Source organism: Lissotriton vulgaris, chromosome 8 (assembly GCF_964263255.1).
Source record: "Lissotriton vulgaris chromosome 8, aLisVul1.2, whole genome shotgun sequence".
Lineage (NCBI taxonomy): Eukaryota > Metazoa > Chordata > Amphibia > Caudata > Salamandridae > Lissotriton > Lissotriton vulgaris.
This window is the reverse complement of record NC_141696.1, coordinates 570,233,945-570,251,238: the sequence shown is the minus strand read 5'-3', so window position 1 is coordinate 570,251,238 and position 17,294 is coordinate 570,233,945. Positions and strand designations below refer to the sequence as shown.

The window sequence follows — 17,294 nt, the reverse complement described above, 5'->3', positions numbered from 1 at the left end:
TGGGATAAAAAGACTCATATCTCTGTTTAAAAGTTTAAGGTTCATCTCCTTCTACGTGACATTTACCATTTGGAGTGATAAGACACATCTTGCTTTTTTAGTGATCTCACATGAGAAGAAATTATCCATGGGAAAGGTTAAATTGAGAATTGCAGGGCTCAATACTAATAATAGTGATTGTTCAGTGAAATTACTCTACTTTTTTATTCACAAGAGCCTCAACCTATTGAGCGCTCATCTCGCACTCAAAAAATAAAGTTCCAAAATAGTAAATGGACACCAATTGCCCCTTGGTGATGTAAATGCGTCAATCACTCCAGTTCTTTGAATTGTCAAAGGATATTGACAATATTCAGGGCAGCGATCATGAGAGCACTATGCAGAGATATCCAGCTTTTACATTTGTGGTAATCACAAGCCGTTACAAAAATAAAAAGCGACAAAAACAATCACGAATCCAGCAGCAAACATAAAGCTATGCCACTATGCGGAGTGTGCAATGAATGAGATTTATGGTAGTAATTTGACCATTAGGAAGGTTTTAGCTTCCTTTTTGAATATTGACAGAGAGGGTATTCTTCTGATGTTAGGCAGCAACAAGTTCCAGATTCTTGGTGCGGCCCCAGAGAAGGCTTTACTTATGTTTTTTCCTTTCGGAAATGGTGTGGTTAGAGCACAAAGTCTCTGGCGGACCTGGAGTTTCTGGCTCCTCCAGAAACCACATTTTCTGGGCAAGATATCCAGGGAAATTCGAGTGTAGCTCTTTGTACATGATACATGCCACTTTAAGTTGGCTTCTGGCTTCAAGGGAAAGCCAGTTTAGTGCCTTCAGGGGTAGTGAGATGTGGTCAAATTTTGATGAGTGTATTAAGAATCTAGCAGTGGCATTGAGGCAAGCTTTTAGGGGGGCAATAGGGATCTTGGGTAGGCCAGAGAGGGTTGGGCATCCGTATCCGATTCTGGAAATAACTGATGCCTGAACTGCGATTTTTAGGTCCGAAGCATCAAGGAATGGTTTTCCCAAGTAGCTCAGGTGAAACCTGACATTTTTGGCCATTGAGTTGATGTGGTCTCGCATATTCAGGTTGCTGTCCAGGGTTATTCAAAGAGATTAGGCTGATTCCACTATGGTCTGTGTGCAGTTTAGTGCTGTGATTGTCCTGGTCCATTCCAGTATGTCAGTGGTACTTTTAGGGGGGAGATTAGAAGGAACATATTTTTTTTTTGCATTTAGCATTTAGTTTGAGCTGGTAGCTGGCAAGCGATTGTACAGTCAGCTTTAGGGCCTCATTTAAAGAGTTCATCTCCTCTAGGGATGAGATTTTGATGTAGATCTGAGTATCATAACGTGAATATTTGTCAAGGACCCCCTGAGTGCATGGAAATAGAGTTCCTAGACCAGGGAAAGGCAAATCAATTGATATGTATCAATCTAGGCAACACAGCAAATTAGTTGGTTGAAATGAACTGAGCTTGAAACAAAGGTTTTTGTAAAAAGAGGGGAGGTACAATTTTATTCACAAAGATTCTTTAAAAACACATAGGGAAAAAATATACATTCACAAATTATATTTAACACATATAACTTAATATATCAGGAATATATAACACCATCATTAAAAAGAAGCAATTAATTCAACAAATGAGGTTTACATAAAATACACAAACAATATAATGAGAAAAATGTGGCTGTCATTCAAAGAAGGAGCATAGAACCCCTGAGTCCCGCCGCCGGAATCTTCGAGCCCTGTTGACACCAATCGGACAGGGAGTTATTTTACACTACTTGAAATCAACCATCGCTTGGAACACAAGCAAAAGGGCTATCCATGCCACTTACTATCCCCATATCAGGTGGACTATATCTTGATGTCCCAATATAAATACGCATCACAGAGGCCATTATTTTAATTTCCGGTCGGCGGGTCAAAACGTACTTCAACTTGTAAAACAAGGAAATAATTGAAAAATATTTTAAATTGAACACTCGAAATGAAGCAAACATATCAATAACCACAGAATCTCCATTGGTATCAACCATTACAATAGAATATCCTCATCTACCATCCAAAGAAAGGATTCTAGATATACTGACAAACAAGACTGCTACGTCGAATCGCACTAAAACTATTCGTGCTCTTAAAATATTAACCGTGGCTGCTCCAGAAGAAGGCGCTGGTTCGCCGAAACGCGCGTAGAGATTAATTTAGCCACATTTTTCTCATTATATTGTTTGTGTATTTTATGTAAACCTCATTTGTTGAATTAATTGCTTCTTTTTAATGATGGTGTTATATATTCCTGATATATTAAGTTATATGTGTTAAATATAATTTGTGAATGTATATTTTTTCCCTATGTGTTTTTAAAGAATCTTTGTGAATAAAATTGTACCTCCCCTCTTTTTACAAAAACCTTTGTTTCAAGCTCAGTTCATTTCAACCAACTAATTTGCTGTGTTGCCTAGATTGATACATATCAATTGATCTGAGTATCATAGGCATACATGTGGAAAGAGATGTTGGTGGTACGCAGTATTTCAGATAACGGTTCAAGGTAGAGGTTGAAGAAGGATGGGGAGAGAGTTGAGCCTTGGGGTACTCCACTCGTTATCGGGGAAGGAGCAGATAGATTACGGTTGACTGAGAATCTCTGGGAGTGGTTCCGGAAGAAGAATCTAAACCATTTGAGAGCGCTTCCCCCTACTCCCATCCTGATTTGGAGGCTTTCAAGTAGTGTCTCGTGGTTGACTGTGTCGAATCCCGATGATTGGTCCAATAGAATGAAGAGACATGTTTTGCCTTGGTTGAGGGCTTAAAGAGCATCATCTACAATATGGAGAAAAGTAGTTTCAGTGCTGTGACCAGGCCTGAAACCAGATTGGTATTCTTCTAGCAGGTTGAAATGAGCAACATATTGGCTCAGTTGATGTTGCACACATTTCTCCAGTACTTTCACTAGAAGTGGAATATTGGATATTGGTTTGAAATTGTTTGGAATAGCAGGATTCAAAGTGGGTTTTTTTAAGAGGAGGATGACTTTACCGGCTTTTAGAGAGTCAGGTATGGAACCTTCTCATAGGGAAGCATTGATAATTTTAGTCCAAATGGCAATGATAAATAGGTAGGTCGCATCCAAGCAGTTGAAGGGGAGCGGGTTATTAAAGTGGTTATTCAGTTTTATGGAGGATAGAATTTTCTAGATGGAATGGTCGTCATATAACTTGAAAGTAGACCAGTGCGCACTGTTTTTGGGTGCTGCCTCGGGGATGAGTAGAGAGATGACTCCCGGAAAGAGGAGGTCGGATGTTGGCATCAGCATTAAGCTTGTTTCCTAAGGAGTTAATTTTGTCTGTAAAGAAGAAGGAGAACTACTCACAGGTTATTAAAACTTTGTAGTTTATTTGGAGGTTTTAGCCAGTTTGTTAGATTGATGTTTTACCATTTCAAAAACCTTACGAGGTCTGTTCTTAGTGCTTTCTAGGTCCGAGCTAAAAAACTCTTTTTTGATTTGAAGATGTTCTTGTATGCATTTCTCGTCTTTCTGAGAAGTTTAAGTGGGATGCAGAGAGGTGCTGTCTCCAGTTTCTTTCTGTCAGCCGAAGAATTCTCCTTTCATTGTTGAGGGACCCGTTGCACCAGGGATTTTTGTCTTTGATTTGAGATCTTTTTAGCTTTAACGGATCAATTATGAGTTATGAGTTGTAGTGCTCTGTTAGATCGCTGACCTTTGAAAACTTTGGAGGGGGGAGATCATTCTCTCAACACGCAGCCAGCTTCTCGAGGTTTAGGCTCTTTGTGTCTCTAAGCCAGAGTTTCGGTTTCACTGGTTACGCTAGCCTTTTCTTGTGGACACCAGGCATTAGGAAGATAATAGAATAGTGGTCTGACCAGTTTAATGGATCTCTTGAGTTAAAGCCTGACGGCTGTTGCCTTGGAAATGATCCAATCCAGCTTGTAGCCTTTCGTGTGAGTTGGTAGTGTTCAGGCTTGAGTAAGTGTTGGTCAGCAAGGAAGTCTTTGAAGGCATGGACCTGAGGGTCATTGAGGTCGTTCCAGTGAAGATTAAAGTCTCAGAGGAAAATGTCATTGGAGGGGAGGGAGACCTTTGCTGTAATGATTTCCATAAGGTGGTCCATGAATATGTTGTTCTTACCTGTGGGGTGGTAGAAGATGTGAAGATGTGCAGTTTGCACAACTAGGTAGAGTTGTTACATATGTAAAGTGGATATATTTGCAGGAGTCAGTGGGGTTGGAGTGGTAGATGAAAGCAATACCTCCCCCTTTTTATTTATTTTTTGCCAAGTCTTACGATGTTGTCATTTGGAGGGACCAATAAATCTAGGTAAGGTGACGATGAGTTGTTGAGTCATGATTCGGTTGGGATTGCTTGTCAGTTTTGTGGCTCAGGATGAGTGTGACGATGTCGGAGGCATGCTTCTCTGCTGATTGGCAGTTAAGTAGGAGGCCAGAGAGTGGTGGGTCAGGCTTGTGTTGTGAGTTAGGGAGGATAAGGGTACTCACGCTATGTTATTGCTGTTTACTCCTCTGTTACGTAGAGTTGATGATCTATTAGAGTTCATAGAGACTGTATGAATTATGTATTCATCTTTTTTGTCTGGAGGACTGGGAGCATCAGGTGTGGGCTCATAGGACAAGAGGAGGGCTAGAGTTTCGTCCTCCGAGAGGTAGTTGGGATGTTTGTGAGGGTGAAGGTGTCTATTCGCCAGCTGCAAATGTTGAAGGAAAGGCTTGGTTAGTAGGAGAAGAACTGATTTATGGGAGAGCTTGATTTTCTAGAGAGTGTGTTCAGTGAGGTGTAGGATGCTCTTCAAATCGAGACTAGATTTATGGATGCTCTGAGCTATGTTGGCTGCTGTAAGGTTCAGAGTTTAAAGGTCCATTAGTGAAGGATGCACTTGCGGAGAGAGGACCTGTGGATCAGGACTTGTTCCGCTGGCATAAGTGGTGAACCTGGCTTAGTACAATACAGCTTTTTCGGTATGAACTGAGCAGGTTGATTCAAGGGTCAGGAGCTCATACCTAGGGGAATTGGGTTACACCCCTCAAGCAGGTGCCTCCCATACATCAATTATTGGGACTTATCTATTAATGAGATAAACCCAGGTGTATGAACTTAATTTACAATTCCAACATTTCTATTTCCTGAGACTAGTTGTCAAAGGCAGGCAGAACGTCGCCAAATAAATGAGCTATTCTGCATTTTTGTATGCCTTGGATTTCCTCCTCTCTCAGTACCAGCCCATCAGTACTGACCCATTGCATCAATTCTCTTTTCACCAAATGTTAGATGGGCTTCCCACCACCTTCCATGTCATTGCTGTCGAACTTTTGGCTAACACCAACATTAAATCCAGGAATCAATTAACTAGCCATTTATCTTAGGCATTGGAATAGTCAACCACGGTTCCAGCATGCTCAAGTCAGTCCTACACAGGGTAACCTCAAGATGCTGTGTTACTTGTACTCAATATATAATGATTAGGGGACAGTTCCATACCAAATACACAACGGGTGCATATGATTGAATCTCCCAAATACTTCTCATTAAGATTTTATTGTGCTCGGTAGGTATGATGGAAATAATTAAGTTGTGTATATTTAAATATGGTGTTCCTAGGAACCGTCTTAGGGCCTAATTATGAGTCTAGAGCCCTCAAACCGCCAGACTCGTGTTGAGGCGGCAGTGGCGGTCTTACGACTGTCACATTACAACCCTAGTGGTCTTGGCGCACTGGGACCACCAACTCCGCCAGAGAATTACCTTTCCCTGGTGGTGACGCGGTGGTCCAGAGGCATTCATATGCTTGTTGGGACCGCTGTGGTCTCACCAAGCATATTACGAGGCGGGTGGTTCTCACACAGGTTTGGCGGTGGGGTGGTCCTGCCGTTGCACCGTCAAACTCGTAATTGGCCCCTTAGTGTAAGCCAGAACACTCTCCTATTCCTTGCTACCAATTTCGGCCCCCGAGATTGGTTTCCCAATGCGTCTTAGTTTTGCAGAGACTTGTTTTCAACATCTTATTTAGTGTTTTATAGCACCAGGTAACCAGGTCACACTCAGCTCCAATCGTAACTAGAGGCTGTAGAAGATCATTTTGTGAGGGTGTTTGTATACGTGTGCTCTTGCAGTCCCAAAATGCATGCATCAGAGCTCCATAGGTTAACAACTGATCGGGTAAATAATACTCTTTGATCATTATCTATCTCTAAAGGGATACTTTCCTGGATGAGTAACAATCCCTTACATTAACGATTCCCACCTCATCCCAATGTAGGATTTGCTTGGTGGTAAAGAAATTCTGCCCGTGGGGAAGCTCAACTAAAGGCATGGCAGAAGCATACAATTGGCAACTTGAAGTTTTTATTTAATACAGCGCCTCCAGCGTTTTCAGTACTTTTTTTTATTGATCATTGGTTTTCCCTATGACTCTGTTTCTTTACATACTCAAGGTATCTTCAGTGACATTTACAACTGCTCATGGGAGCAGGTGATAGTTGGTGTTGCTGGATGAAGGGAGACAGTGGCAAAGCTTGTCTACTAATTTACATGGTTATCATTGAGAGTGAAGACAGGGTCTGACCATGCACTTACCCTACACTGAGTCACCCATGTCTTCCTGCAGATAGACTCTGAGTGTGCAATTGCTACTAATATGTTGATTTGTTTAATATGTGCTCATGTAAATGTTATAATTTTTACTTGACACCCTGTTCTTTGTTCATTTTAACAGCTGGAAACAATGACTGTGAATGCAGAGAAGCAGTAAGAACTATTAAGGAAGACACACAGAACGAAAAAGGTAAATGTAAATATGATATATCTCATGATACCCCTTTCCTATAATACGTGCTGGAAAAGGTTTTGCTAATTTTGTTAGAAGGGCATAAGAGATGCCTCTTTTTGGACCGAGTGCTACATTATGAAAACTGGAACATGCTAAAACAGCATTTAAATTCAGTTCTTTCTTACACTGTTGAAATCAAAATTCCAAAATACAGTTTATCTAAAAAATGCCATTTTACTACACGTTTGCTATCCGTCTGTTAGTGTCCTGTCCCATTCACCTCTCCTAATACCAGCAAACGGTGTCCTGCCCCATTCAGCTCTCCTGATACCCGCAGACTCTTACCTTACCATATAGTCCCGCGTCCTTGCACCCAACCTAGATGATTAACACTTTGACAAATTTCTTTCGCTAGTTCCCACCACTGCTGCATAGGACCAGTAGGGTAGCACTTGATCACCTGGGTGTAGAATACACTGTAAGGCAAATCAGCATTTACACCTTGTGTGCATGATATGAAAAATGCAACATTCTAGCACATTGCTGATATTTTATACCTCTACGGTGTGTAGTAAGTAGTAGAGCATTGTTAATAAAGGATAATCTTTTTCCTAATTGAAACCATGTTTTTGATTGACTTGTGTAGGATATCTGACATCCATGTGAGCATGTACCATAATATTTTCTGCACAAACAAGCTCCTCTCATGACAAACTGTGACAAAATCATGAGTGCTGCAAAAGGCTAGTACAGCATCACAAACATGATATTCAAGATCAGGCAAAGAACAGAAGGGATTCTTGCCTATCTTTCCAAACACTCCTGGCACTTACCAAGACAGCAAATTCGAAAACTGCTTGATGGGCCCCCCATCTTACATATAAAAGCACTCATAGATTTTTTTTATGAAGCACTTGATGTTAATTTATATAATGTTAATTAACAGACTAACAAATAAATATTTTCTCCTGCCAAGATCTCAGAAGTATATTAGATAGGCTGTAAAAGTTTATAAACCACTCTTGTGAAAGAAAATCACAAAGAACATAGGGACCAATTCCGATGTCAGTCGGAAAGCCTCCAAACGCTAGTCGGAAGCTTTCTGACCATGGTTGGAGGCTTTCTGACCGCCAGGGTAGGTTTGCGGTCCGACTGCCAAATTACGTTGTTGGCGGTCAGAGCATGAACTGGTCGGTCATTCCGATGTGGTTCTGACCGGCTCTTGGAGTCTTCCGGCTGTTCGGAACCACACTGTAATCCCCTATGGATGGTATTTTGGCCAACAGGATTATGATGTTGGTTTCTCACAGCCTTTCTGTGCTGGCCTTTCTGACATGGAAAGGCTTTCAGAAAGCAACTTTGGGGGCCCGTAGCAGGGACGCATTGCCTCCGTGGCCTACGGTTGGTGGCTGAGGGTGTACTTAGGGTGTCCCCCTGTAAATCCATGCACTCTGTGACAGGCACCATGGGGTGTCTGCCACAGGGTGCAGGGTTTTACACACACACCCATTTCTTCATGGGAGCCTGGAGTACAGCGTTTTAAGGTTGTAACACAGGCTCCCATATAGAAATGTGAGCATCCGACTGAACCGTGTTTGATCGCATCTTAATCAGGCGGCCGGAAGCGCTGACTGTAGGTTGGTCGGTCAAGAGACCGATAAGGTGTCAGTCGGATGCTACTCTGACTGACTAATAAGCCTCAAAATGTTTAATATCTATATTAATAAATAGATTTAAGTAATTGGAAATTGAGGATAAATAGAGTGATAGGCTAAATGTATACATTACTATTATTCACAGATAACTCAATCCTCATTGTTGATTCTTGGTACATTGCTAAAGGTATCATTATATTTATTACATAATTGGCAAATGAGGGGAATGACTAATCAACAGAAACACATAATTTGTTGGCCATGATTCTCCATGGGAATAACGCGTACTACTTTATAAAATAGCATTGTCTTTTATTCAGACTAAATTCATGAATGTTGATTTAACACATATCTGCAAAGGAAAGAGTTTGTGCATTGAAACTTTTTATTTAAATTACATTTTTAATTTGTTTGAAAAAAATCTTATCTGTTCATTTACCTTGCAGCCTATTTTGTTTTCAAAGGCTTCTAACTTTTTCTAGGTTAGTGCTTTTTCCTGTCACATTCTTCACAATGTCATTCTATTAGTTCTTCTTTTCACAATGGGGTGAAGCTGTGTTGAGGACTTACTTCTTTTTTTGTGCTCAATATACGGCAAACATACGTTATGGGACTTTCCCATATAAAATGTGTTTGTTTCTGCCATCATGCCCATAGGCTTTAAAATTGTATGGGATGGATGGTATGCTACCCAAATAATTGCTCAAGCCTCTACTATGTTCAACATCCTGATTAGGACTGTTAAAAACATAACCACTTGTCTGTTGTTGGCAGCCCTTATGTGTCTGTGCGTATCCCATTCCTGTTTTGCAGAATCAACAATGGTAGGCGTATACCCTAATAGATTTGATTTATCCACAAAAGAAATCCCCCATTATGGCAGAATTTCCATGTGAGTAAGTCTACTCCAGACAGAGACGAGCCATATAAAAATTAGACTTGGTCCTGCTCAAGCAGAAACACCTGAGTCTGACCTGCCAGGACGTGTCCCCTCTTGATGAAATCAGAAGCAAATAAAGATCAGTTTCGACTTTGTCAATTTCATCAGTGAGGGGCAGCTTCAATCCTACACCACCGAATGCACGAGTTTCCCAAAACCATCTAGAGGATTCAGAACAAAATCTAATTGTCAGTGATCAAATTAATTCAAGCATTCCACCCCTTACATTTTTGTTTTCCTAAGTCTGAAGACCTGTGCTTGGGGCATGCCCAGAAGTAGCAAGCCTACACAGCTCTTCTAAATATTACTGAGCTATGTAAATAGGCAGTTACATTGTTGTTTCTCTGGTAATTGTGCTGTTCAGTACCACTGTCAGAGAGCAAACAGTTCTCTTTGTGTTGCAGTTCACCTCTCTCCCAGTGGCGTAACGAAACTTGAGGGGGCCCCCCTGCAAACTACATGGAGGGGGCCCCCTCCCATCCTCCGTGCCAGTCTAGAGCTCTCAGGCCAGCGACCCGCCATACTGCAGGGGATGCCGGGCTATTGTTATGCCACTGTCACCAATCCAGCCGTTATAAGTAACACTGGATGGTGGAGTCAAAGGTTGGGCTTAGTCTGCCCGCAGGCTATCATAGGTGGTGGTCCATTCATTACAGGGTCCCTGCCATCAGTAGGCCGGGGAAGTTTGCCCAATTTTAGGTGGGTTTCCTGATGCAGACTCCAGTCATGATATACAACATCGGGCCCACTCATTGTTCAGTTTTGACAAAATTGCATCCACTGCTCCTTCTCGTTTCCGTTTTAAAACATTAGACAATGCGACAATGCAGTATCTCAAAAGCAGATGTAACTAGAAAGAGCACATTTTGATAATACATTTTTAATAGTAGACTATAGCAATCTTAAGAGGCATTGCATAGCCCCATACACACTGTGACCCCAAATCCATCACAGTCTCTGTCTATCTCTCTCTCAGTGAGTCAGTCTCTCTCTGTCAGTCAGTTGGTCTCTCTCTCTCTCTGTCAGTCTATATCTCTCTTTCTGTCAGTCTCTTTCTCTCTCTCTTTCAGTCAGTTTCTCAGCCAGTCAGTCTCTCGGTCAGTCAGTATTCAGTCACTGAGTCAGTCAGTCTCTACTCTCTCGCCACTCTATCTCTCTCTCTCTCCATTCTCTCTCTCAACTCTGTCCACTCTATCTCCACTGTCTCTCTCTCCACTCTCTATCCACTGTCTTTCTCTCCACTGTCTCTCTCTCCACTGTCTCTCTCTCCGCTGTCTCTCTCTCTATTCTCTCTCCACTCTCTCTCTCTCTCTCCACTCTCTCTCCACTGTCTCCCTCCACTCCACTCTCTCTGTCTCTTCTCTCTCTACTCTCTCTCTCCACTCTCTCTCCACTCTCTCTCTTCTCCTCTCTCTCTCCTCTCTCTCCACTCTCTCCACTCTCTTTCTCCACTCTCTCTCCACTCTCTCTCCACTCTCTTCTCTCTCTCTTCTCTCTCTCTACTCTCTTTCCTCTCTCTCTCTCTCTCTCCCTCTCCACTCTCTCTCTCTCTACTCTCTCCACTCTCTCTCTCTACTCTCATTCCACTCTCTCTCTCTACTCTCTTTCCACTCTCTCTCTCTCTCTCTCCACTCTCTCTCTCCACTCTCTATCTCCACTCTCTCTCCACTTTCTCTCTCTCCACTCTCTCTCTCTCCACTCTCTCTCTCCACTTTCTCTCTCTCCACTCTCTCCACGCTCTTTCCACTCTCTCTCTCCACTGTCTATCTCCACTCTCTCTCTCTACTCTCTCTCCACTCTCTCTTTCTACTCTCTCTCCACTCTCTCTCTCTCCACTGTCTCTCCACGCTCTCTCTCTCTCTCTCTCTCTCCACGCTCTCTCCTCTCTCTCTCTCTCTCTCCACTGTCTATCTCCACTCTCTGTCTCTCTCCACTGTCTCTCTCCACTGTCTCTCTCCACTCTCTCTCCACTCTCTCTCCACTCTCTCTCTCTCTCTACCCTCTGTCCATTCTCTCTCCACTCTCTCTCTCCACTCTCTCCATAGCTGCCAAGGGTTCAGATTGCTTATGTGTGACATTTTCATAATTTCAGTGTAATTATGGGTGACATTCAACGTCTATGAGTGACTCTTTCTCGCAAGCAAAAATAAAGCAATGAAGGCAAAGGAAACACATAAATATCAGAAAAACACACCCCTTTGAGCAAAGAGAAACTCTAGGAGATCCTAAAACATGCTGCAAAGCAGCAGAAACATAGCTGCCAAGTTTGCGGACTACTTCAGTGTAACAATTTGGTGGTGTCAGTGTGCGAATGTGCTGGACTACCGGAGTTATGCAATTGTGCAGTGATTTTTGCATAGTAGTAGATTTGCCACATTTGCTACATAATCCTTCATCTGTTGCATAATCTACAGCTAAAAAAATTGTTTCAAGCTCAGATGGTTCAAAAGTTTGTAAAAACACATCGACACCTGTTGCAGTGAAGTGGAAGGCCCATTCCAAAGGTTGACTGCTCAACTTTATGTAGCTTATTGCTATATATGACGCACAACTAATGCTCACACAATGTGAACAAGCTTAAAAATGTCAAATTAATGAAGTAGTACCATCACAAAATGTGCCACATAATTTGCCTTTTCTGGTCCTCTTAATTTACTCAACTCTGCTGCATGATTTGACCCTCCCCTGCCACATAATTGCAGTGGCCCTGCGTATGAGTGAAATTCCACGTCAAATGAGCAACACTCTGAGTGACACTTTCTCACAAGTAAATTTAAGCAGTAATTAACCATTACTAAGATCTGTGAAAGGGCTGCTGGCATAAGAAGTTTCCAATCTCTCCTGTTCTCTCTTTACACTGCTTGTATCTACAGTCTTTCACTGTTAGCCACTTGTTCCCTCTTTTTCTCCACATCTTTTTAAAAACCTTAATCTGCATATATTGCATCACCTCTTTCCTCATCCTCATTTGTTTTTCAATATGTCCTGCATGCACAACTTGTATTGCCCTCGTCATCCCACATCTACCCACCCCCTCTTCCCTCATTTTAAATCACACTTTTTTTCATGCAATCAATATTTCGACATTTACATATTACTCCAGCACTCATTTTTGTAAAAATTAAATCACAATTGGCCTACATGTGAACATCTCTCTACAGAGAGGCCAATGCTTGACAGTGTAAACAGATTAATTCAACCCATTGTGGGAAGCTCTCCATGCCTTCAGCCTCAGCTACACATCTATCTATCATGTCCCATTATACCCACTCACAAGCTTTAACTAGCTCAGACGCCTATAACCAACCAATAGAGTTGATAGTTCCCATGCTGCCTCATGCTGAAATGCATACTTGGATGACACACCCTCTGCTCTCTGACCTGCCCATTCCGTCAGTGAGCTGGCCCTCATAAAAAACGTGGTGAACCTAGCTCGTCGCGCATACCCAGCATTCGGTGCCTTTACCATCAGGGCAGTCCAGAGCCCTGCTGGGAGTCCGAGAACCCCTTCACGAGGGTGACGGGAGCCCTCCATGGGGGTGGTGGCGGGTAACCCTTGGAGCCCAACTTTAGCCCTAATTAGACCCTTGGAACCCAACCTTGCCACTAATGAGGTACTGGTATGCCTGGCTAAGAATCCTCGCGAGAGCCAGCTGTACACAATCTGGCACCAAAGGAATTTAGGGAAAAGATGTCTGTGGAAAGGGTGACTAATAGGAAGAGAGTCCGACCTGCCAATCACTGTTCGGCTGTCTGTCCATCAAAGTGTCAGAAGAGGCAGGAACTCTCCCCCGCAGGGGGGCAAGTACACAGTGCACTGCTCACACATTTAACAGCCGCATAGGGGGGAAGGGCACTAACAACACCCCAATCTCAACTGATAGAAGAAAAGTATACAGAATGAGCAATGGCAAAAACAGCGCTAAGTCCAAGAGAAACTGAAACCAACGAATTTGGCGAGGATCACACACTATACACGCGATGAATGAAGCCAGGATTAGAACTCGGCTTTCTTGGATTCAGATCAGAAAACTTGCCTCATAGTCCATATCTTCTCATCAAAAACGTGGTGAACCTAGCTCGTCTCGCATACCCAGCATTCGGTCCCTTTACCATCGTGAGATCGCCCCCAGGCACAGTGCCACAGCCGGCCTGTCAATTCAATCTATCTCTCCCTGCCCAGTGGCGTGCCAATTAGAAGGGGTGGTGGGGGAGGGGGGATAGGCTCTCATCAACCTGTAGTGCAAACTATCTAATGCAGTGCAGACTTTTCTAATGCCAGTACGCAGAGGCGCTGCCCACGCCCATCAGGCTGCCAGGTGCACTATGTCATTTACTGACGGGAAACGCTGCCGGGCAATCAATCCTGTAAATGATAAAGAAGGCCCCGCACTGGTGATGGGACACCGGACGGACTTACTTCAGTCTACTTTCAACTTCAGTTGTTCTCACAGTCCTGTCCTCTCTGACTTGAGCGTGGGCGGGCCTGGCTTTGTTTCTCTTCTCTCGACTCTTCTTCTTCACTTCTTCACGTGACGCCACACCTTGCATTTGCGTGTTTGCGCCACGGCACCAAGCGATTGCGCATGTGCTGCTGCAGTGGTCTGTGTTCTTCTGTTGTTAACTTAAATTATGGCTATGCGCGCCACCGCGCCCCTGATGACACGCACACGCCGGCCGCCCCACACGCACCTGAGTGCTGCTGCTTATTGGCCCGGCTGGCTGGCGCATGATGTTTGTGCGTGTCACCACCACTCAGCAGCAGCCAGCCTTAGTGCCCACGCCCCCACGCGCATAAGCGGCGGTGGAAGTGCGCAAACAGAAAGGGAAAGGAATGAAAGGCCTGTCCCGCGGCCCGCTGCCATTTCATAGAATCAGGCGGGCGGGCTTAGATTAAGAATGAAAACAGTTATCTTAGTCTAAGCCTGCCTGATTGTATGAAATGGCGGCGGGCCGCGGGACAGGCCTTTCATTCTTTCCCTTTCTGCAGAGTGACTCCAGTCCGACGCACACTGCACACTCACAGGGTGACGCCGGCGGGGGCCCCCCACCATTTCGGACTTGCTTCTCGGGGGCCCGGCCGGGGCCCCTGCCGGCCCCCAGGCCATCGAAGAAGTAGACCCTGACTCGGGCCCGGCCCGGCCGGGGCCCCGCAAGCACCATGGCATGAAAGCATTTATTTTCGAACACTGTGACAGTGACTGACTGTCTCAGGGTGAGTCATGGCCCCGGCCGGCGGCCGCAGCCGCACCATTTACTACTAGCTCCTCCAGACAGTCACAGTCCCACTCTCCAGCCAGCCTCCCAGGGGGGCCCCCGGGCCCGGCCGGGGCCCCGCCCGCACCATCTCAAATATACTCGCAGGGGCCCCGGCCCCTGCCGCAGCGCTGGGCACCATTATGAGCCTCACTGCCTAAGACTACACAGGCCAGGCCATCGTACTGTATTGTGTTGTACTTGTGCAGCTGAGAGTGACGTCAGAAGGGGCCCGGGGCCCCCCAGGGACTCGGGGCCCCCCGCAATGCGTGGTCTGCGGGGGCTTGTGTTACGCCCGTGCTCTCTCCATTTAACCATATGCAAAATGTCTTCATTAGATTTTGCCTACAGTGCATCATCTTCACCGCAACCACAAAACGACGGACTGTGAACTGGGGAACTGGAATTAGCAGGGGACAGTAACTTCAAGCAATACAATTGCACCCTGTCCTTGTGATGCTAATTCCATTAACAGATGCATGCAGGGCATCTGCCTTTGCTGTTTTTACTGCAACCTACTGAACCCAAATCAGAACACAAACCTGTACCTCCGTCTTTGGGAAAGAACTACTTCCACTGCTACTGCCACAAGTACTTCCACTCATCCATTTTACTGGCATACAGTCCACAATTAGACCTCCTGGTAGACAGAAGCCTATTATGGGCCACCTTGCTGAGAATGGGTGTAGAGAGGGATCTTGTTAATTTCCTCGCTGCTCTGCATACAGACACTAGGGCGAATGTCCGCTACTCTCAAGACCTTAAGGTAACGGACGAATTTAAAATAAATCGGGGTGTCCGACAAGGATGCATTTTGGCCCCATTCCTATTTAATTTATATATTAATGAACTGGAGGAATCACTTTTACTGGTAGAAGCAGATTACCCCTTAGTTGAGCGCAGAGGGGTACCTGTCCTACTTTACGCCGACGATGCTGTTCTTATTTCTAGAACAGCAAACGGCCTCCAGAAACTTTTAAACTCCTTCCACAAATTTATGGAGTCACGTGGTTTAAGTATAAACAACTCCAAATCTTTCGTTATGAAAGCAGGTAAGGGCATCCTGAAACCTGGTCACTTCAGTTTAAATGGGGAAAAAATCCCTTCAACCAACTCCTTCTCTTACCTCGGAGTTTTGATAGATCAAAAGTTATCATGGGGGCCAGCAGTCTCCAAAAAGAAGGGTGAAACTACTCGGGTCAATGCGGCCATCCTTGGCTTTGCAAAAAAGATCGGCAATTGCCCGTTGGCTGCCCTGCTTAAATTGTACCAGGCAAAAAGCGTTGCTATTGCCTGTTATGGGAGCGAGCTCTGGGGTTATCGCAAGGTTAATGACCTAGAGGTCGCAGAAAATAACTTTTTAAAAAAGATCTTAAGACTGCCCAGGGGTATTGGGAATTACTCAGTACACGAGGAGCTGGGGGTCCCTTTTCTAGGTGACAGAATAGCAATAAGCCCAGTTTTATGCTGGCTGAAATGTTGGCTAAACAGTGAAATACCACTAACTCATGCCCTACTGAAAGAAGCTTTACAGTTAGACGGGAGATTCAAGGTACCGTGGGTAAAGTATATAAAGGACAGCTTAACGGCAATAGGCCGATGTGACTTGTTTTATGCCCCAAATACAATCAGAAAACATGATGTGAACCTGGTCAAGAATGCCATAATCCTGTTAAGATGTACTGATAGGGAAGATGTTGAGACACAGAAGGTCAGTGTCAGGAAACATCTATTGCTAAAAACATGCTTGCAAATAGAACCTTACCTGACATGGCCCATGTCCAGTTATGAACGGTTCCTTTTAATAAGGTTCCGTTTTGACCTTTACCATCTTCTATTGGCATTCCCAAGTGGTGCTCAGCGGGGCGAAGTGTTGCCAGCTTGTGGCTGCGACGGGAAGTCTCCTCAAGACCTGGCACACTTCCTTTTTATCTGCCCTTACTACGATACCCCACGGAATCTATACCTTAAACCATGTCTTAAAAAATTGAGCTTCACACAAATTAAACCCGCACTTTATTATCTACAACTACTGAATATTGACTGTACCCTGTTTATTTGTAATTTTTTAAAAAAAGCCATCTGCTTTAGGAAAAGCATGGACGGCTAATCATGATGTAAAAATGTGTGTTGGTAATTTTTAAGCTTACAGTTATTTATATTTTTAACTACATACTTCCCTTGCTTCATTGTCTGTTATATTGTACTGTTTATTGTGTCTTTAATTGCCTCTGATAATGAATTGTAACCGTTTTAATTATGTGATTTTAAAAAATGAACTTTTATGATTGTAAAATCTACAATCGAATAAAGATATTGAATTGAATTGACCTCCTGGTATGAGGCATTTTGCTATATCTAGATTTGTGTGCTATCTTTAGTTTACATTCTGCTCTTTTAAATATATACATTACTCCAGCCATTGTATGGAATTAATGGCTGGTACTAGGAGGACCAAAGTACAAAAGATTATTTTCAAGTATGATTGGAAAATGTTGATTAGGTTTGGTCACCTTAGTGACCTTAATGCACTGGATGGACTGGCACATTGTGGAAATAATTGCAAAGACAATACAATCCAGTCTCCACCCTTTATTAGTAATAACCCTTCACAAGTGAAGGATGATAATCCGCT

At 43.8% G+C, this 17,294-nt stretch overlaps 1 protein-coding gene across 2 annotated transcripts in view; it reads left to right on the top strand.

Annotated features, from left to right (window-relative positions):
• The window catches only part of ZBED1 (zinc finger BED-type containing 1), a 1,151,072-nt gene that overhangs the window by 331,204 nt on the left and 802,574 nt on the right, over window positions 1-17,294 (top strand). For both annotated transcript variants that reach the window (XM_086934385.1, XM_086934384.1), the window contains one exon: window positions 6,755-6,823. In XM_086934385.1, coding sequence (XP_086790511.1) covers window positions 6,755-6,823 — 69 coding nt within the window. The remainder of the gene's footprint in view (window positions 1-6,754; window positions 6,824-17,294) is intronic.